The following is a 23,742-nucleotide window of genomic DNA, read 5'->3' on the forward strand; positions in this document are numbered from 1 at the left end:
CAAACCACCTCATCATGTCTGCTCATTGGGCTTATATTTTTGGAAAACTTGCAAAGTCATAGCATGTGCTTATTATGAATTTTCAAACTTTTAAACAAAGCAGTCCAGCAATGTCTGGACTATTAGCCCACAGTGCCTCTTGATAATCTTAAGCATAGTACAGAATGAATTTTTTTCATTGAGAGCAAAGGTAGGGATGTTTCTAGCACCCTTGGAGGCCACACTAACTTACTGCACACATTTATCACTATAACCTCTGTGATGGCTGGAACTGCTTCTCTTTGGTGAGACGTCTGATGTCAGATGGTAATGATGATAACGATGATGCTACTTCAGCTGGTTTTCCAGATGTGGGTCAGTCAGTCTTGAGCAGAAGTGTCTTTGCAAGGGTCACTTTTGAAAAGAACTGCAGAACTAGCAGGTCGTTGCTTTGCAGCTCAATGATTTTGTGTTGTAGGTTTTCAGGCACATCAGCTGGTTCCACATTAAATGGCGTAGCAGAGATATTCAGTTTATTTGTTTACATTTCTCACCAGCATCTCTACATGTCATAGCATGCTTTTGTATGGATAAGGTAGGAAAATGCAGTTTAACTTTAACTTTATCCCAGCACATTTGTCTTTGTAGCTCATCCGGTTTAGCATGGTTCAAGCTGACTCTCGAGATTGGCTTTTTCATTACTGAAAATGTGGCCCCACACACCTCTCAAAAGGACATTTTAGGCTAATATTTTATGTTATTTTCTTTTATTTCTGAGTAGCTTTTATGTATTGATGAATTGCATCCTGGGTGTGATCAAATGGAATTGTTAAGTTTAACTGAATACAGGACCCAAATTCCACACTTGAAGCAGAGAGGACAGAGACTGGGAAACGTTCAATGTCTTTTAATTGTCCTTATTGTCAAAAACAGATGAAGGCAGTCAAGAGATTTCTGGGTTTGGGTTGATCTTGAAGAGGAAGAAGCTAGACAGGTGTTGATCCAGTTTCCTTCCAGGACGCGGACTGTCAGGGCAGGGATGAGGACAGGCGAGGGCAAGGCACCGCGGAGATGAACAGACGATTGGACGAGCACTGAGTGGAGAGCCAGGGCTTATATACTGTGACGGCAGGTGAGCCTTGATTGAATGATTGAATGCAGCTGCACTCCAGGAGGAGAGAATTGAGCCCGACCTGTCAGCCACGCCCCTGCAGGGAGACACACGAACACTAGAGAGATATGGGAGAGACAGACAAGAGACAGAAGGAGAGGGGAAATACAAGACACAAAGGGGGGAAACTGTGGATCCTAACAGGTATTGTAGAAGCAGGAGGTTCCCCATCCCTGTTTTAGAGAACCATCACATTTGAGCAACCCACAAAAATTTCTTCTGAAATAAATCTAAAACAGTACAAGCTGCAGTGCAGCTGAGAGCTCAATGCACTGCAAGTTCAGAAAAACAGAAAAAGACACAGAAAGCTAGCTTCTTCAATTCGACATCGCAAGAAGGACAACAAAATACAGAAAACACAATCAAGGCTGCAGGTTGTACAGAAGACAATGGGAGAGAGTTACATAGCAGCAGTTTCCAGGGAACTCCAAAAAGTGATGATCACACCCAGCAACTATTTGTTGCCATGGCCCGTGAGGTTAGTGAAGTCGCCTATCTGTCAGTGGTGGAAAATGAGCAAAGAAGTTTGTTTAACATTGTGATTGCAGTATTTAGATATTATCACAGACATTGAGTGATGTTGACCTCGTGTTAGGCTGTTGCTGATTGCTAGTATATAAATTCAAATAATCCTACATAATATCTGAATCATGCTATCAGAATATTGACACATTATTAGCTCATTTCCATGAAGTAAATTAAATTGTTTTACAGCATTTCTCTTGTGTTCTGTGCAACCTGCAGTAATTCCGTTCTGTTGTGGGTTTTTTTTTTTTTTTTTTTTTTTTTGGGGGGGGGGGGGGGGGGGGCTATTAACAATGATTTTTTCTAAATGCTACAAAAAGGCCAAAAAATGAGGTAACACATTATCTATGTTTTGCACTTCAACACATTTCTCATGTCATTCCTCAGTCAGATATAGAATAAATTGAAAACTTGCTTCCATCACATTTTGGCTCTTTCTTCTGGGAATTCTGCTACACCTCGTGCTTGTTCAGCATAATCACATATGCATGAACTGCACTGAGTTCTTTCCAGCTATTTTGTCATTTGCATGTGAAAGACTGCTGATATGGTATTTTGGACATAGAAGTCAGAGAACATAGTGTGCTCCCACCCAAATGGGCGAACAGAAAGATAGAAGAGGACTCTGTGGAAGGCGTTCATCACATTACACCACAGCAGAAGTCCAATCTGATCATTACAGAGTCATGCAATAATGGACCTCTCCCCATTAAAAAGAGATGCACTGAAATTGCCTTTGGCCTTTTTTGAACAAGGCTTTCTTGGTGTAGTGGTGGATATGAATAATATGTGATTGTGCTGTGGAGGCGTTTGTAGCAAAAGCAGCGGGTAATACAAAGAAATGAATAGGCTAAAGAAGGAAGGATTAGTGCTTTTATGGCCTATTCATGCTGGCGAAGGACACACGATATTAAAACCTGTGAGTCGAGATACACAATCACAAGGTTGGTTCTGCTGGCACACACAAACTCTGGCACACAACACAAAAGAGGTGTTAAAAGCGGATTTATTTGTACACATCAAAAGAGTACGTTCTTTTTCTTTTTCAAGGTGATTAAAATATTCTGGCATTGGACAGGCTAGGTTCTTGTTTCTATTGGATAGTATAATGTACTAGAGATCAGTGTTTATTTGATATTTTGGTTTTACCAGAAGGTGGCATTGCAAATACCGTAGTCGTACAAGGGTTTCCCCCCTTTGGACCTTGAATGCATCAAAATCAGACACATTAATAAAATAATGAGTATGAGAAATCGTTGACACAATATTGACAATTTCACCTGGGGGTGGATTAAAGCCATATATATATATATATATATATATATATATATATAGCTGTCAGTTGTTCTAAGAGTCTACAGCCACATTAGCGGGTTCATGAAACTCTACTTAGGCACAGCTGTGGTTTAAGCAAATGCTACCCGCATAACCTCATGTCAGTATGGTAATATGGTCCTAAAGACAATGCTGACATTGTAAGACAACCAGGTTTAACTATTGACCAGGTGGTAGTGCAGAAAGGGTTTACCAAAATTATTTTCAGGTTAATCCATGAGATTGTTCTTGATGATATATTCCACTCTGAGCCAAAAAGGTCAACCTGCTGGTGGAAGTACACAACAGTTCTGGGGGATCACTAACATTAACACAACACATCCTTTGGGAACGTGTATAAAATGTTATGTGCAAAATTTTGTAGCTATCCAGTCGTCGCTCTTTAGATGTTTAAGTTAGTGCCAAACTGGTGGACTGACAGGCTGACAGACCAATATTGTAATGTAATGTGCAAAAAAGACCTGACTTTAAAGTCCAATATCAGTCCCTCGTGAAGAAAGAACAGGTCCCGACCAGAGAGGCGGAAAAAGAAAGAATGGAAGACAGAATGAGTCGGTCCAGGTGTCGGCCTTATTCTGATCTTTATCTGGTGAGTTTAAACTTCTATTCCTGCTTTCTCCAACTCAGCAAAGGGGTAAGTGCACTTTGCCAATCAGCGCAATTCATTCACCCAACCTCCTGCTCTTGTTAAGTTCAAATGTTAATTCTCTACAAGCTCAGGTGGTGCAGTAATTATCAGAGGGAGTCAGAACATGAAACAGTGAGAAGTCTTTACCCACATCTTGAACTGGCTGTAGCCTTTTCATTCTCACAACACCAAAACAATCAATAGCACTCTCACTGTTATCGGCCAGTTGTAAATATATGTGGGTAATTATGTGGTAATACCAAATATTTTCGACCATCCAGTTCATTAAACTTGCTCTGTCTCATCCCATTACCTTCTGTGTATTGGCAGTCTTTAAAGTAGGCCCTAATGTTTTAACAGTGTTAACTATCAGACCAGCAGTCCTTGGTCACACTGAGGGCTGTAATGCAGCATGCTGTCAAGGCTGTGTGTGCCGAGTAACAAACAGAAGTCAGTCCTTCCATTAAAGGTCAAGATGGTTCATCAAAAGTTGGAATACACAAAGATTAGAGTGGAACACGTTTAGTGTTTTGTTTCTCATGTGTCTTTCATGTCTTTTTTCTTTTTTTTTTTTGTCAAAGTATGCTTTCAATAAAAATGTGGACGCCTGTCATCTATTTTTGCTAAAATTACTCCTTGACTGGATGTTATTACAATTATTAATGTGAAGCAAGTTAAAGTATATTCAGATGTGAGGTTAAGTCCTGAGTGCAAATATCAAGTGTTACTTCTAGAATTTGGAAAGCAAGAGCTTTTAGAATGGTGACAGTCTGAACCCTCTAATGTGTTACAAGAGGACTAACGTTATTAAAATATGATACTACAAAAACAGCAGAAAATGGCCTTTGATTTATTGTCTCATGGGTCAAAACACAAATTGGTATTTTTGGGAGGTATTTTAACTAATAAGAGTTCTCTGTCAGATAATAGAGTCAACAATTTTTTGCAGCCATCCTATTTTACTCTGTACTGTCATGGGATTGCACCAAGAAAAGATGTTACAAACTTTTTCAAATCAATGCTTGGTCATTAAAGCCATAGTATTACCAATTAGATATGCATTACGTGTATACTTCCTTTAAATTTATACTATATTAACAAAATTCCAGGTGAATCAGGGCGGGCTACATCTTGCAAGCTCAATTTTGGTTGCAAGACTGAAGCAGACCTGTCAACCCTCATGAAGAAAAAGAGGAGGCTGAAAGTTTGTTCAAGTATCTCAACAAATGCGAGGAGGCTTAATGAACTTAATAAATATATAATAAAGAGCAACGTCAATCAAAAGTCATGCTTTTTGTAAAATGTGCCACATGGATTTTAGTGACACAGAGGGAAAAGCGACAAATCTGCCAAGCATAAGTGCGGCCAAGAGGAGCAGAAACATGCTCCGCCAATGACTCCATTTTCATAATTACCCTCTCCGACCAGTTGTCTCACTTGCCAGTAACCTGTCTCCAAATCACAAGTGAAGCATAATATGTAATTGATGTGTACATATTCTTCAAGTAATACATTAATAAACTAAGTGCTGAATGTATCAACCCTTTAGTGTTTTCATTTATATAATGCAGGGATGCTCACAGCAATTCACTTTCAACCAGATTTTGACCACCAAACTGTAGACACTTAATGTAGGAACTAGTTAACCCAATCCTTGTTGCGCGAATATTTTTAAGCAAATTGTTGCTTGGTGATGTTGGGATTCAGTTGGACAGTGGTGAGGGTGGTCGGACAGCCCAGGGTGGAAAATTTCTCTATTGTCAAATCCCAGTGTTGACAGATGTGAACTGTAGTGTAGAGATAATTTACTGGAAATAGTGGTACCCTAAGCTAACGCATCAGACATCAAACAGGCCAACTGTGGAGAGTGATCAAATAACAATGTGGCTTGCCATTGCTTGAAACATATATTGGGAAATATATTTATGTTTTCTTTGTTTTGTTTTGTTTTTTCCCCCCAAGAGATGAGAAGATCAATATCAAATACCTATTTGTGCGTTAAGTACAGAGTGGACTCAGGATGTGTTTATTCTGGTATAGCATAAAGACCAGAACAAAGTTGAGTACCGGGACAATTTCTTAGCAAACAATAGCTGGATTCAGTGACCAGGTTTGCTATCACTGTGTCTGGACAAAGACTTATACCACCTGTGCGCACCAGCCATATCAGCAACCAGTGCTGTAGCCACAGATGCTGCACAGACGTGTTGGGCAATGGTAACAGCAGTTATTGGATTGGGTTTTGTGCAAACAAATTACTAACTGAAAATCTGTGTTACAACCCGGGGGCAAAGAGCTTAAGGTGTCTAATGAAAGACAAAATCGAGTTGCATTATGGGAGGTGTAGGAACCAGTGTTTTTGGTGTTTGGCCATTGCTGCAATCCATTACAAATGGGTCAATAGTTCCAAGATGGACGTCCACAGCAAACTGATGTTTGTATGGCAAGTCTGTGAGGAGACAGGAGGAGTAGGCTTGTTCCAAATGCTCATACACACTTCTATCAAGCACAAATCAACTAAACAGAATTGCAGCTACAAAGTTCTTATAACACATTTCCCAACACTAACACTACATAAAGAGAAAATTGCCAAAACGGTAATTGTGCTTAATATTCACTGTTGGGGCTATTTATTTTTGAAATCTGAGCACAGTGGATAGAATCATAATATTATGGAGTAAAAGTCAGGATTTCTGTCATGACCAGTGAATTCCAGCAACAAAAGGGGAGAGGACTCAAATACACACACTCTGCAAGCCAGTAGGATGAAGGGAAATGTAAGGCTACGGAAGAGGCTTAAATGGGATGGCAGTCCAAACAGTCAAACAAATTCAGAGGTCACAGGTGACAGGTAGCAAGGATTAGATACAGATACAGTACAGGTGCCTGGATATAAAGGCTATGAGTAACCGAACAACATTGACAATCCAGCAGGGAATGAGTGGAAACTGGCTGGTTATATGCTGCATCGTTGATGATGGAAATTGGAGGCAGGTGAGTGGGTAGATTTGACAGTTAGGGAGTACGGCGTGTGGGAAAGTCTAAGGGCATCGGATGGACAGGTAGAGAATGGTAATGAAGAGGCTTGGGGACATGGAAATGTGGCTGGAGGGAGGGATGGAGAGGGAGAATGTGACATGTTGGTATATGCTGCTTTGATTTGCCGTTTTTCTACATACTTGCACTTACCTTAGCTACAATAATTCAATCAAATCTCAACCCAACAAACTGAGCTGACACACAAAAAAACTAGGTTTGGTGGAAATGTTTTGTACTAGTTACATTGAGATGGATTTTTATGTTTATTTTATGAATAGATCTTTAAAAAAGCCTGTTTGTTTTTTGTAACGTGTGATATAAAACACTGTGGACTTCACAGTTTAAGAATGAACTGAAATAAACGGCTGTACTCTGGTAAGACACCCGACCGCATGGTTGTAATTTCTGGAATGAAAGTGACTATTATCAAACAATTTGCTCTTTGTTTCCTCAGACAGCATCGAAGATTACATCCAGACTGCATCATCCAACGTGGAATCAGCCAATCAGGAGCTTGCAAAGGCCAACCAATACCAGGTACGGTGAACCGCCCTGCACTACAGTGTGCTTCATGCTTTGCATTCACTTTGTTCAGTTTCAATTTTGTGTAGTTGATTGAGCTTTTGCATTGTAATGCAGTCACAAGAAGCTTAGCTTGATCAGCCATGCAAACAGGGACTTTGCTAACTAGATTACACAGCTTTATCACATCCCCCACTAGCACAGTAACAAAGATGATGTAATTTCATGTCATACTTTACTAGCTTTTGCCTTCAGTTAAATTAATTGTAGTTAGAGACAGAAAACATAAAGTTATTGCCTGGAGTATTACAAAAACACAAAACCACATACTGTATGTATATAATTCCAATTCCATGAGCACGTCTTACTTCTGCTGAGATAATGGTTATAAATTTGCAATTTTATCCTACAAGTGTATTGACTTAGAGAGGAAAATGCATTAATGGGCAACAACTGCAGCCAGAAATTAAATAGAAAATGTTTTTTTTTTTCTCTCTCTTTCTCTCTTTCTCTCTCTCTCTCTCTGGTTTTTGGGGTGGCTAGAATTTCCACTTCACAGCACATATTGGAAAGACGTTTTATGAGATGCCCAAGGGTCTGCTTTCACTCTTTCTTTTCAAGGAAATATATGTGTCTTCTGCCATTCTGTCAGGGACTATCTCAGTAGGCCAGAGCACAGAGTGGCTCTGCTGTGTAGGCCCCTGGCTATGGTAAATAATGTATTGACTTAAGTGTCACTGGGTTAATAAAGGATATACGTTTTTACATGGGTTACACAGCTTCAGAGCTCCATCTGAACTCTCTACCTGCAACAACTTTTGATGGCCATGGAAAACACATTTTAGTAATTTATAGACATTATCCGCCATAATGTGTCTATTAACTTAAGTGCCAGTTAAAGGTAGAAATTCATATTTATCAACTTCTGGCAACCATTTTCATCTGATACCAAAAATCCATTTTCTTTGAATCATATTTTAGCGAAGGAACCATAGACTATGCATTTTTCTATATTTGCATGGATTTTCAACATCATATCAGCAGCTATTCAATATGAAAACGATTGCTGAGCAGTTTCCAGAGTCTGTCATGAATGCAGTGGTTTCTGCCTGTCCCTCCATGCGGCTGCACTACTAGTGAGCGAACAAATGAGCGACTGGCAACAGCTTTCCCATTAATTGTCATTTCATTATCTCAAGGAGAGCTCAGCCGTGACCGAGCTCACACTGAGCAATTTAGTTCTCCGCCAATCCAGACAGCCGCTGTCTTTACAGAAGCAGAGCAGCTGAATGGAAGAAAAACAACAAAGGAGAAGGCAGGCAGACAGACAGACAGACACAAAGTCAGACAGACACAAAGTCAGACAGCATGGTGGACCTAGAGAGAGGCAAGTCTAGATTCTATACAGTCCATGTTGACAACAAACCTGGTTCTTCTTTTCTATGCAGAACAATGTATAAGTTATAGACTTTATAGCTGCTACATACAATACATGTATAGATCAACTGGTGGGAACAAATGCAGTGAGATTTGTCATCAAATACAACATCTGTCATGCGTGATAAAAATCTTTCTGTGCAAGGCTGCAGTCAATAAAAGTATGTCCAAACAGTATGACTGTGCCACATATAGAGTGCATCTGCTTGTTCCAACACTTTTTTGAAGCTAGTGTGTGAGAAGGATGTACTGTATGTCCAACAGACATTTCACCTGCTGTCTGTGCTTTAACGCCAACTGACACTTCAATTGTTTACAATTCACACATTCTCCAGTGCATCCTCTTCAACCTCCATTTTGACTGCTTTTAGCAGTTACATTGACACCAACTGTAAAGTCAGTAGCTTTCGGCTCTTACTCTTAAACTGACATTTCAATGGTGTTCTGTGTTTACTTTTCAACTAACACTTCACTGTTTCCTTTGTTGTACTTCAACTGACACTTCAACTGATTGTATGTCTTTGCTTTATGACACTTATGAAACTGCTTACACCTCTTACTTATGAGCTGCTCGCATCTTTTGCTTTTCATACTTTTCTTTTAGTGCTTTCAATTAAAGAGATATTTTTACCCGCTTTCAGGGTCTGCACATCAACTGAAACCTCAGTAGATTTTTACTCTTCAAATGAAAATTCAGCTGTTACAGATCAACCACAGTTCGCTTCCACTGCTTACAGTAGAGCTGTACACTGCCTCCAACTGAAATTTCATGAGCTTTTATCATGCAAGCTGTAACTGAAGAGGACAGTCCTATGACTTTGATCGCTATATTTTCAATTGCCATTTCCATTGCTGTCAGTTCCTACATAATAAAATGACATTTCAGCACTTGAAGTGCACACACTTCAACTGAAACATATTTTTTGCTAATTCGCCTATTTTCAGCGATGACAGCGGTGACACTTCAGCTTCTTTCAATGATTACATTTTTTGATTACAATACTTCAGTCACTTCAAAGTGTTTTGTCCACAATTTCATAAGAAAATAAACATAAACACATTAAACCTGTTTACAGAACTGCAATTTTCATTACAAGAGAACACACTTGAATTTTGTGAAATAATTGGTGTCTTTTTTTCCAGAATTCAGCCTGACACATTTGTTATTTCCACCAGAATTTAAATCAAAGTTCTAAGGGTCTGAATAAGATTCCCACTGCTGAGTCAATTTCAGCGTACTGCTATGTGTTGTCTCTCTGTTAAAATTTCAACATTCAACACTTTTTTTTTTTTTCCCAGTGGCAGTGATGCACTTAGACAGCAAACAAATATTTCTAAAAAGGCAGTCAGTGTTGTGTTTTGTTCAGAGAGATCAGGGATGCACACTCTCTCTGAAGTCATGTCCAGACAAAATGATGCAGACTGAGGGCCACATTGATTTTAAGTCAGGGCCATTCTGGATCTAAAGTAGACTAGATGTGTAGATCTGGTTCAGTTCAGGTGTTGGTTGTTTGGGTGTTCAATCTGCCCTAAGACCTCTAAATCTGCTTTATTTGCCGCTACGGGCTGGTGTGAACAATTTTACCAGCCAGTAGCTTCTATTTACCCAATATGAAGTGACTGTAGCGAGAAGTTAATGGCGCTATTGTGATCACATAAAAATTCAGAACAGGGAGGGTGAACGGGCAGAGGTAGTTTGAAAGAAAGACACTGAACTCTCTGCAGCAAGTCTGAGCTGATGTAGTCTTGAATACCCCTTGATGCTGCTCTACATGCACCACTGCACATCTCCACCAATGGTCAATTAAGAGCGGATGTCATTTTCTTCTCGTGCCCCGCCTTGTCTACTCACTTTACATTGAAAATAAATTGAATCTATAATCCATTATCCGGAGGCAGATTACTCTCCGCGCTGCAAGTTTCTCTAGTTGCGGTGATGTTTTATCACCTCATCTGTGTTCAGTGGACCACAATGAACTGATTGTTGATTGCTGCACAAGATGGGATATAATTACCAATAAAACACAGATGTTCTAGCAATTCAGTGAACAAAAGCTGTAGCCATTTCACACAGAAAAAAAAACTATGAAATAACTGGAGTTATTATTGATTTGATCTGATGTAATTGTTAAGACTTAAAAGTCCATCCATCTTCAGAACTGAAATTGATCTCCGAGTGAGCGACTACATCCTTCTGAGTCAAAAAAAAATCAATGTAACACAGTTTTCCTCTGGCTTAATTGAGAATAATATAGAGTGCTGGGTATTGTGATCGTGAATGCAACAAAGAAAGAAGGAGGGGAAGGAAACAAAGACAAAAACAGAAGATGGCTTGTAAATGAATGGGTGGATGAATAGACTCATCCACACGTAGACACGTACAAATTGTTGGCCTTTTGACGAAGAAGATAATGAAAAAGAATAACCTAATCACAGTGTTAAAGCTCTGACTGATCGCTGCACTCGGGCTGGGGGGCTAACGCTAACAGATTGCAGGGAAACTGGCTTAGTGCTCAATCCCTCTTTCCCAAGTCCCTCTGGACTCTTTATGCTACTTTGAAGGATACGGAGTGGAAATAACAATATTTGAAGTTACCCAGGTTGATGTCAGTGACACTCCACTGCCACAGATGGCCTGAGCATGTTGGAGGAAAGAGAAAAACTGACTTCAAATAAAACATGGACGCATTTCTTAGATGTTTGATCAAAAACAAGGCCTACTTATAATACAAAGTATGTAGCAGTCAACATACAAACAATTTTAGCATTTAAGAGCATTGCCATTAGAGGAAAGAAAACTACAAATGTATTCTTAGGCATTCTTTAGATACGGTAAAAGCTCATGGGCTTATTATAATTAACCTAACATGTGAAGTCATTTTTAGATTAAATTGAAGTGTGTGCACTGCTATTTTTGCCTGATGATGCAGTTAAAGGGAGGCCAGAGGGTCCCCAAAAAGGCTGAAAATCATCCTCTGGATACTATGAGTGTATACCCAGAGAAAAATGCATGGCAACAAATTGACAGAAAAAAAGGTGCTGAAAACAATGGTTCAACAAATGTGGCAAGCGAACATGAGTACAAGTGTGAAAATGAGCACAATGGGGCTAACTTGTCATTTGTGGCTGTTGTTGCTGTTTGCTAATGATCAGCTTTAAAACAAGCATTACCTTTGTCTCAGTAGTACTATTGTAGCCCAACAAATTAAATTAAATGTCAAAATAGGTTACTCCCCACTAATACCATTTATTATTGTCTTTTTGGCATGAGAGAACAAAAGTCTTGCATTTTGCTACTTGCTGTCACTCAGTTGTGTGCCTGCGTTCTGTCAGTGATTGCAGTAGAAGAGCAGTGGAAATGTTGTCAGGTCATCAATGCTTTCCCATTTCTCGTTTTAAATATGTCTGGCAGGTCTGGAAAACCCCTCATTGAACACACAGTTATGCACCTTGTTTCCAGTTTTTGAATTTAGAATAGAACAAAGACGAGGTGTTTAGACTGAGCACTGTTGACAAGTGCCACCTACAGAAACTTGATTAACAGAGAATTCCAAATCAGCCCAAGCGAAAAAAGTAATCACAAAAGCAGGCATGCTGTTTGATTGACAAGTGATCTGTGGAAAGTGCAGCGCAGCAGCAGAAATCAGGTCTGAGCAGCAGCGTCTGACGAAAGGCTGAAAAGAACACAGCAACAATAATTGCTTAACAGTGAACGTTTTCAGGTAAACTAGAAGTGGACAAATGTATGTGAAAGGTTGTGCTTCACGTCCTCGATGTACGCACGCTATACAGCACCATTTTAATGTTGGATGGATTCATATTGTATTTCTATTGCATGCATACGTCTCATTCTCACATTGTATTCCCTCAGGAAAGCTTAATTGTACCTCCCACTCTGAGTCTGAGTGCAGAAAACCGCCCCGCAGTGGTTGCTTCACTCTGTTTGACCCCTACTAGTGTTAAAATTTGTCAGCTATTTTTTTTTTTAATTTCCTTTTTGTCTTAGTCCTGTGTCAAATTCTCTTGGAAGTTTTTATTAGTTTATTTTTTGTCCAGGTTTGGTTGACTGAAAGTCCTTGCATTTTAGTTTTACAGTGTCTTAGGCAAAGAAAACCATAACTTTTCTACGTTAATAAATCAAAACAGCTGACATTTTAGTCTTTTTTCAGTCATCGGATTATGAAGAAAATTTCAGCCAATCCAGTCCAGCCAAAACCAATATTTTTGTGTTATTTTATTTATAAAACATCTCACGTTTCGTTAATCTTCCTCACTTTCTTTGCAGCAAACCTTCATGTGTATCTTTAGGTTTATGATATTCTTACCAGCTATTTCATGGCCACATTGTTTCCCTTCCGATAAAGCAATGCATTCATTTTTTTCTCAGCCTAACAAAAATAGGCCTGAACATCACCTTGCTTCTTTCTCCCATGCCCTGGTGTGCTCATTGTTAACTTCATTTGCTTTCTGTAAAACAGTTGATGTAAGTTACTCTGACTCCTGACTGTTCAGTCCTGATAGGGAACTGGTGAGCTCAGCACAGGAAACAGAACTGCTGCATTGAAAAAAAAAAAACAAAACAAAACAAAACAAAAGAACAGTCTTTAGTAGTATGCCTCCTCTTTTTGTCAACAAAAATAAAGAGAGACCTTTATAACGTTTTTGTTTTTTAAAGTACATTTTAGTCTCGTCTTTTTTCATCATCAGTATTGTGCAATGATAAAGTCACAGTGTGTAATGACACTGATGCTGTCTCATAATTAGTCATGGAGGAAAAAGACATTTTAGTCATAGTTTTCATTAACAAAGTTAAAACTAGCTCCCACACACACACACACACACACACACACACACACACACAGATGTGCTGTAAAAGGCGCTATAAAGCAAGGCTTCCCTATGGAATCAAGCATGATTGTACTCACCACATTTTACTCTGAGATTAGTTTAGCTTTCTTGCTCAAGGTTAACCCTCCATGGCCTCAATGAAGATGCCTTTGTGAGTTAAAAAAGGTTTAATCTGTCTTCAGTGTGGTATCTAAGAGCTTGGATGAATGAATCATATAGCAGTAAATAGCTCTGCTGTCTCTTCAAACAATGAGATCTGAAGTAGTTTGGTCAAAGGTGAAGTAGTAGCTCTCGAGCCTCATTTGATTTAGTAAAAGCTTGTTTTCTTTGGGGAAGTAGGATGATGATATTATTTTATAAAGGAATTACAAATCAGCAATATCTGACCACTAATTTGCCAAAAACTTGAAATTGACTACTAGTGCACCCAAAACATTTCAATATTTCAATATAATATATTTTAATATATTTCAATTCAATATAGAAAAATTTTCATGGATAATATTGATACAACTGTACAGGTTGTTGCATGATGACAAAATGTTAGTGATTGTTTAGGGCACAACAAGAAATCTGGTAACATTTATACAGAGCCAGGCTAAATGAATCAGGTGAAGCAAAATGGCAACTCACTTTGGCTAACCAAAGCTTTAAGTGATCTGTTCCAAAGTGACCACAATCATGTCTTTGGCTGAAGTCTACAGCGTGTTTGAACATGGTCCGAGGCTCACTTCATGTTTTTTTTGCCAGCTGATGCACTCTAAGGCCTTCCGGTGCCAGCCTCATTGCAGTTTGTGTAGTGGGTGTCTCTTCAAATTGGCAACGTTGTGGGCAGTGATTATTGATGATTGACTGTTGTCTGACAGGCACTATAATTAACTTTTGGTCACGCAGACCTTTTCTGAACAGGATTTGACAAAATATGTGTCGCCTACATTTGGAAATAAAGACACTGTGTAGTCGATTCTTTATTTAAATAGCACCAAAGATCAGCACCGTACAGAGTAATGTGTTGGTTTTCCTGGTTTATCTAGAGTTTCTGGCAGGATTTACAGTGTGTTTGCTGTACATTTCTCCAGCAAGCAAACAGCAGTGTCGATGTACAGTGGCAGTTCCCATTGGAATGAGAGAGCAGCAGTTTGTACACATCAGTGCTTGAGGAGAGTTTGCATGAGTCCACAGAGGAGATGAGGCATAGACATTTAAGCTTCAAAACATAATGCTGACACTGCAAACGAGGTTCAGCTATTTCTTTTGATGTTATATTCTTTCAAACTTGTACAGGTTTTGATAGGTTCCTTCGAGCTTCTCTTTGTACTGGAAAACCCCATCTTTCCTCACTTGTGTTGCCATGATTGTGTACACAAGATGGCCAGTGTAGAATCATGGCTAATGTCGCATTGGTATGTAAGTCAGCAGGTTTGGACATAACTCTTCACTCTGAGATTGCCAGTTTTCTGTCATTAAGTTACAGTGGTCAGAGAGGAGCTTCCACCATGACAGAGGTAGACAACACGACTGGCTATTGTGATATTTTTAACAAAAAGTCAATCAATCTTTAAAAAACAGCCAAATATGCTGATGCTGGTGAGTGTTTTTATTCCATTTTTGACAATAGCTGTCACAGGGCTTCCTCCCAGGATGCCAGGATTGGCCATGAAGTCTGTGTTTATTTGCTGCTCCTCTTAAATATCATAATCAGGGTGACTGCATGGGACTCTGAGTTTTATGTAAATTGCATATAAGCCGATTACAAGTGAGGCAGTTCCGCTGTAAACATTATTTATTTTATGGACTTCCAATTTTCACAACCAGATGCGATAAATGGAAAATAATATTATGGCCATTATCATTGCATTGCATTGCATTATTGTTGTATTATGAGGATATTTCTCATGTCACACAAGGTAAGTAGTTTTTCTCCCAGAGACACAGCAAGTTTGTCTTCCATGGAAGGGAGGCGGAGATGAGATAGATGGTTTGTTTGGCAGTCCTATCAGCTTTAATGGTTATAATTCAGTTTTTCAGTTTTTCTGCATGCTCCCTTTGATAAAAAGATGTTTTTAAAATGGTTTTTGGTTGTTGCAAGTCTCAGAGGGCCTCAGAACTATTGAAAAATTGAAAGGTGAACAAGCCATTCACACTCTCCGCTATATCCTCTTTTGTCTACGGCCAGCACTGCTGACCTTCATATACCTGATATGTCTACAGGTGGAATTTATTGAACAAGGACAGATCATGACTGGGCTGGAAGAGAGGATAAACAATCACAAGTCTTGAAACTGTGAAAAGAAAAACTTATATATATATATATATATGTGTGTGTGTGTGTGTGTGTGTGTGTATGCGCGCACCCTTTTCTATAAGTATCAGTCTGAATGTGGCTTTGGTAATTTTTGCTGGAACCCTCCAAGATTTCAAGCCAACAGTTAACCGTTTTTGCTGTGCAGTCCTGCCAACAATTGCAGGAGTGGAAAGAAAGGGGTTAAAGTTCAAGCAGAGGAAGAAAACACTCACAAAAGGACTTTCTGTGTGGCAGATTGTACAAGGTAGTGATAGAAGACTAGGAGGAATCCTTTCCCATCTCCTTGACAGAGATCACTCATGTGGTTAAAAGCTCCACAGAGGCAAGGTGCCCCAGGTGGATGAGGCTCACTCTACGCTGCTGAAGGTTCAGAATTTTGTTGAACTGCTGTGGCTAACATATTTCTAGAAGTTGGTGTCAGTCCCATGTACAGACAGATGGGTTTGGTAGTTGCATTTACCAGCGGAACGGAAACATGCTTGTTGATGTGGAAAAACCTCATGAGCCTCAGTTGTCCTTTCTTGATAATATGTGTATTACAACACAAATCTGATATCAGAGAAGATCTTGGTACAGCATGTATAGATGTACACAGTGTCAAAAGCTTAAACTTCATATATCTCACGCAGCTTTATAAGGCATATACAGTCCTGGAGAATTAACACCAATGTGGCAAATTCTAGGTCAGTGTCGTTTCTCATCCAACACTATCAGGAAGTCTGGATCATCCACAAGGTTTGTATCTTATCTTAACCTCCAGACACCCAAAGCCTCCTGACAAAAGCATGCCAAATGTGAAGGACTCAGAGGCCTCTCAGGTTAATGAAATGCACAAATCATACATTCCTTCATGTCCATGAATTTCTACCACACTTGTGTAAATTGTATTCCAAGGTGCCAAATCTCAGATTTAGTTGGTGCATTACAGAATCTGCCCTGATCATGGAGCTGTTGATTTCGTCTTTACATTCATAGAAATACTGATGGGCTCGTGTTTTCTGGACTACCATTACCATGTTCCCAGAGGTGATCTGTCAGGTGTGCTTCCATTATACAGTGCTGGGCATGTTGCAAACATTGTATTATTTCTAGGCCATTTTTTTGGGGTGCAAGACTTTACCAAGGTTGACCTTTGTCACCTTTTCTATATGTGGTTTTGATGTAAAGAAATTTGAAGTGCAGCAAAGGACTGGAGTGTCTACTTTGTTGACCCCAGGCTTGCATCTTTGCTTTTTGCCAAAGATGTGGTTCTGCTGGCTTTGTCAACCTGTGACCTCCACTATTCATTGACTTCACTTGGCAGCCAAGTGTGAAACGGTCGGGATGAGGGTTAGCACCTCCTAGTCTGAGGCCAGTATTCTCTGTCAGAAAAAGATGAATTGTTCCCTACGGGGTGGAAGGGAGCCAGTGGCCCTGTTGTGGGATTTTAAGTATCTCCAGGCTTTGCTCATGGAAGAAAAATGAGATTGATGCAGCAAATGTAATTATATTTTACCTTGTCTTGGTCTGTCATTGTGAAGAGCCAGAGCTGAGTCCTAATGCACAATTCCAACCTCACCTGACTAAGATCAGAGCTAAAAGAAGTGCTGCTCTGAAAAAAGAAATGGTGGGATACGCTTAATAAAATCTTTATAACAATACTTACACCACTTAACACAATACTTTTTTAAAGTAAATTTTACTGCTGTAATATCAAGTACAACTCATTTACCTCTGTAAAGTTAAATGTATAATGTTTAAGCTATGTTCATTTCATCTAATTAAAGTCAATAAAAATACAGAGAGGCAGGGATGATGCTTTATCATGGCATGGCATGGCATGGCATGGAGTTAGGTAGTATTGACACTGATACATTTGTTTTTAGAATAAGCAACACTAACAATCAGTGCCTCTGAACAGCTTGTTCAAATCCATAACAGTACCTTACCCACTCCAAGTATTATACCGTATCAAAGTTAAAACACGCATTGATTGTCAGTAAATATCACAAAGGTTTGTTTGTGCTAATATTACCTCGCTCTTAAAGAAAAAATCCACAGCATCCAACACAGATATTGAATGGTGCTTTTCAAATATTAAATTAGAACCTTAAAGCCCTCTCAAACAAATTGCAATATTCAAACTGGGACTCTGGACAAATGCACTTTAAGTATGCCATCAGAACCATAATGCACTGAAACATTTTGATCAACAGCTAATGATGTTAACAGTACCTTAGCTGACACAAAACATTTCAGACCTCCATCAGTTTCTGAGAAACAAAATGTTGTATCTTCAAAAAAGTTTTTTGTAGGTAAAAGGACAGTATGTAGGTGTTCTCACTTCTCTTGTACATGGATATTTCCTCCTACGCACCTGTCTACAAGAAACTGAAGGTGTGCATGAGCTTTCATATTAAGCAAGGATCTACACAAAAAGAGGAAAACTAATTTGGTTTCCAATTTTAACTTTGAGAGAAATGCATTTCAAGTTTGTTTATCTTGATGTCTTCAATCATGAACAGCACTCAATAATATATGTTTAATTAAAACAAATTATTGTTACTACTCAATGTAGCAAGTAACATTTTTAAGGGTTTATAGATTCACCCACCTTAGCTCCATAAAACAAAGCAGACCATCTCTCTTTGAAGTCATCAGCAGTGGCACAACCACACACAATCTTAATCCATCAACAGGAGAGAGTTTAGTGTTCTTCTTTATCTTGTTAAGAAGATCCTGTCTCTCCATCTCCAGACTGTTATTAGTTTTTCCACTTGGATGTAGGGAAGGTAGTTCACCTCAGCTCTCTTTGGTCTCTTGCAATTTGTGTCAGGATGTTTCTCATGAGAGGATTTCCTTTTCAAGGGGTTGATATCAAGCTCAGGACAAGATACTTCACATGTCCTCATTTTAGAATGGTAATAGCCATCTTGTATTCAAGACGGTGCTGCAACCCATACAGGCTTAAGCATGGATGCTTTTTTGGATGTTCTAGAGCTGCCTGTGTTTGAAGACCAGTGGGATAGGCAGTGTACTGGAATATTGCGTCAGTAAGTTTCTCAAGTATGTCACAGTTCAGGCTAGGATTCTGGAGGAGTGAATCATCTTTCATGAGCCTTATTTCCTGTTTGAAGGAACATTTTGACATCATATGAAAAAGTAGGTATCACAAAATTACTTGACTAAGATTCTGATCAATACTCTGGGGGCTGTGGTAAAATAATGATGTTGGATGAACTAACTGAGGAACTGTCATCCTGGAAAGACTGATCTGATTGCACTGGAGAGGAGGAAGCAGGAGGATTTGATTGGCTTGAAAGTCAGAATAATAGAATGTTCTGTTTTAAGTAGTTTGATTGTGTCTTTGTCCTCACTCATATCTGTTGATGATGTGAAGAAGTGAAGAATTTGTTATCAGGTTTTTTGTCTATAGTACGTAACGAAGTAAAACAGTAAAACTCTCTTGAAGTTTAAAATGATCCCGCGCAGCTGCCAAAAGTTTGTCTCCAACTGCTAGAAATTCCATCTGGAAAGGTTAACCTGTGAACTTTAGTCTCTTGAGTGAGGGCAGACATCATCACCACTTTGGCAAGCAGAAAGCAAAGAGAAACGAACGAAGAAAAAACAGCTTGATAAGACAAGAGCAAATACTACATTTCCTCACAAGAGCCTATGATTAATGCATGCTGTGGACAGATCAGAAGTACACAATACATATTTCTTTAAACAAGTTTTAATCTGGAAGAAATACATAAATATGTCCTGACAAGGCATTACGTAACAATAAGAAATGCAAGCCACTTGTATCTTTACCATAGACCATAGACATAAATGTTATGCAAGCAGCTAGTCTGTCTCACTTTCCTCTTTAAAAAGTGGTGTTTAGCTTCAAACTTCATCATCCATAAAAACACTAGTGAGCCAAAGTCTTTAATGAGCTGCGGGTAATGCTCTACAAAATTGTGTGTTTAGGAATCAGTTTCTTTTGTGGAAAACACTGCTACATCTATCTCTACACACAGCAATCAGGATATCTAGGTCACCAATACTTTCATCTGTGTGGGTAGGTGACATAACCAACTCAACAACATCTTTGAGTGACATCAACAACTGCTAATTCTGTTCCTCTTTCTGTACTTTGTTTCCTATCATAAGTGGAAGCAGCCTCAGCAAGCACCAATTTCCATGTGCTTTACCACCAGAAGCCAAAAACGTTGTATACCTCGGGAACAATTTGTCCTGTCGTTCCACTTACATAGGAACTGTTTGATGATTCTACTGAACTCTTCCATAGAGAAATATCTTTTTTTTCCTCTATCAAGATATCGAAACACAATGCTAATTCTACAGGTACAAGACCCCCAAGTAAATAATGCAATAAATCAGGTCGGGAACTTGTTGTCACATGAAAATGATTTAATTTTGAGTAATTGCACAATCCCTTCTAACCCCATGCCAGTAGTAGTTACAAGCCAACGCTGTTGCAATGTCTAACTGGTGTTGCTGTTTCGTTCAAACAGCAATCGCCCCTGTCCTGACTTCAGGTTCCTGAAACTAAGTCCGTTCTCCTACACAAACTCTGCAAATGTATGACCCGATGAAACTTTCAACAAACCCCCCCAACCGAGTGGGCACCAAAGTTATGAATACGATGCCTTGTATGATTTTTTCCAAACAGGGTACAAAAAGACCATCCTTTTTAAGGCTTTTCAAATCACTTAATAATGGCTCTAGCACCCAAGGGTAGTCATATTTCTTAACATCATTTGTCTTGCAGACAACATCTAAGTAATCTGAAGATACCATACCTTTAAACAGATGGAATATCAGCACCCAGTAGACACCTGTTACCTTGTGCTTAATGTGAGAGGCCCCTAAAGGTTCTCATTTTTTAAAATCATCATAGTAGAGTAGAAGTGACAGCCTCAATTCCTCTCCAGGTAGAAATTTGTTTTCCTTGAAGTGAGAATCATAATGGGAACTACAGACTGAAGAACCACAATGTATTGCACTCAACACTCAACATCTCCTGAATGTCACTATTTTTCAGAATTTGTGATAAGGATTGCAAAATTGGTAGATATGGAATGTCTTCCTCAACAGTAGAGAAATGTGTTTCTCTGGTATGCTGATGCTGTGCCAAGAGGACCTTTTTCACGTAAAGCTGCACCAAGAGGATTTGACTGGCAAATGCTATTTACCAAATCTGTCATCATCACCAATTCTTCAAGAGTGCACTTATGATTTTCTAATGTGTTCTGGACAATGTAAATGCTGTAAATGTAAGTAACGTCACTCTCACCTACCAACCAACTTCTATCTTCTGTTGCCTCTCTTGAATATGTCTGAAATACAGTACATTTAAAATCTTCAAGGCAGTGAGGATTGCACTTCCTACTTTTATGTGGTGCAAAAGTTGAATATATATTCATACTGTAGACACAATCTTTGTAAATCTTTCTAATAAAGCTGGCCTAGCCAGCTTGATTTAAATTAATTTTGGTACATTAAATAACTCACCCAGTGAAAAAGGCAGCTTGAGCTCAGTCACCAAAAGCTAATCTCACAAGGTAGGCTTGTTTGAGATGGGCCAGACTGATGCAGACCTGCACATTCTTGATCACTGTTGTGCGGAGTGCAATGCATGATGGCTTGTCATTTCGTCCAACCTACTTTGGGTGCTCGACTGTGTGAGACATGGAATTTTTGCAGGCCAACACACACACACACACACACACACACACAGTAGGGGAGCTAGGTGCCGCAGTTGCTCTTTACGAGCTGCAGCAGCAAATTGTTTCATGGGAAACAACTTGCCAATAGATCAAGCTGAGCGCTCATTAGGAGTTCTTACCCCGTGCTATGGATGAAACGCTCCAGTTGGCTGTACAAAAGTTTATATCACCACCCAATTAAATGACTCCTCTATTATCATTTTTCATGATTATTCCACAGTGTTGATGTACATGAACTTAAGCATTAACAAATGTATTTCATGAGTACATTTCTGACATTAATCATTAACACATTTATGCACTCCGCATAAAGGTAAACTGGTCAAAACCACCGACAAAAGTTATACTTGGAAAAGTGAGTTATTGTGCCTTTCACACACAGTATTAGTTGTATTTGTATGTTTTTATGTCTGCACTTATATCTTGTTTGTTTTCTATATCTTTAAGTAGCTTTTGACAAATGTTTCTTGAACAACATAAATGATTTATGAAATTAAGAAATTTTCAGTAAATGCTATCATACTTCCAAATGCATACTGCTACTGACAGACGGTTTTAATCATGTCCACCCACTCCCAATAACAGTGGGATTTCTATTGCAGCAACTTCATCAGGAACTAAGAACACTAATCATTAGTGTCATTCCAAATTAAGTCAGGCCTATTCCAAGCTGTTTGACTAAAGGCACACTATTTGATATCTCCCCCGACTGCAGTCGTCTAATCACACCAACTTTTTGGGGAAGTCGCAGCTCATTTCAAACAAGCCTGATGACCTTTTCTGCAGGAAAGCAGCTCACATGAACTACATTTCCTCTGCTCTCCTTTAGACTAAGCTCCCTCTTTTTGGCAACTTCCTTTAGTTTTATAGAAGTGAAATAAATAGCCGACCTTTCCTGCACATGCGGATGTCATTGCTTTGTTTTTTTTCCGAATCTGGTTCACTAGTTAACAGGTTTAACATTAACAAGACATTACTGTAGAGAAATCTCTGAATGTCACTGAGTTTATGTGATTAAGGTAATTATGAACAAAAGTTTCATCAAGCAAAGAAGAATGGAAAATTTACACTGACCCATATATTATCAGAAATCCAAAGCAGAAAGGCAAAAAACTTATGCTACACCCGAGATAACCCAACTATACAACAACTCAGTGACAAATCCCAACCGTCTCTGATCCAATCAAGCAAAAATCATCGGTGTTTCGTCTTGTGCAAAGGCACATGTACATATTCAAAATGCTATCGTTTAGCTTGAAATTCACTTTGTACTCATGGGTGCATGTGCAGTGACTATGAAACATTTCAATAGTATAAGCAAATAGATAATAAAACTCACTCTGTCCCACACAGTTAATTTTTTACATAAATGAAATGTTTATATATTTAAAATTCTACTTAAGAAAATCTAGTTCTCAGGTAATATTATGTTGGAGAAATTCTGGCAGTTACATTAATATAGTTAAGTCTGTCACAGAGTTTCAGTGTGTTGAAGGATACAGTGATCAGCTTGCCATGGCTCAGCTCATTCATGGTGAAAGAAGCCAGGTGAGGAGATTTGGGCACCTGATCAGGATGTGTTCCTGGACACCGTCCATCCAACAATGGAGGCGACCTTGGAGCAGGCCCAGAACACAATGGAGAGATTTGATATATCTGCTGATCTGGGAAGGCCCTAGGAGTAGCCGGAGGAAGTGACTGGGGAAAAGCACATCTGTTACATTTGCTCTCACTGCTACCTGGACCCGGAAAAGAAGCCAAACATGCACAGATGTGTTTATTAATATCCAAAATAGTGACTTCCAGCAAAGGTTGACCAGTGTCAAGTGCCATCTTTAGGTGATTACTGTATATGCAGTATATTTTATCCTACACCGGATGTATATAGGAATAACTTTTAGAAGATAGATCAAGTATGCATGAATTTGAAACAACAAGTTGTGAGCCAGTGTTCCATCGAAATGTAGCGCAAATTTTGAAGTAATTTAAAACATCCTCTACTGTTGTGAGAATGTTTGGAGTCAGTTCTTTGAAATAAACTGTTCGTGCTGCTAATTCTCCAGTTCAGTGCCCTTAAACCATCATAGAAGAGACAACAATGTAACATGCTCAGTGAAGCAATTAACAGAGCGCCAGTCAAACCTCAAACAGTAAAACTATGGAGAAAACTTGATGGACGTATGGAATTTATGCTGTGTATTCATTTGAGAAAGGTAACAGTCTCCTCATTGTACCA

At 39.1% G+C, this 23,742-nt stretch overlaps 1 protein-coding gene across 1 annotated transcript in view; it reads left to right on the forward strand.

Annotated features, from left to right (window-relative positions):
• The window catches only part of tsnare1 (T-SNARE Domain Containing 1), a 188,729-nt gene that overhangs the window by 130,723 nt on the left and 34,264 nt on the right, over nt 1–23,742 (forward strand). The window contains exon 10 of the mRNA XM_076738024.1: nt 7,132–7,214. Coding sequence (XP_076594139.1) covers nt 7,132–7,214 — 83 coding nt within the window. The remainder of the gene's footprint in view (nt 1–7,131; nt 7,215–23,742) is intronic.

This window comes from Chaetodon auriga, chromosome 8 (assembly GCF_051107435.1).
Source record: "Chaetodon auriga isolate fChaAug3 chromosome 8, fChaAug3.hap1, whole genome shotgun sequence".
Lineage (NCBI taxonomy): Eukaryota > Metazoa > Chordata > Actinopteri > Chaetodontiformes > Chaetodontidae > Chaetodon > Chaetodon auriga.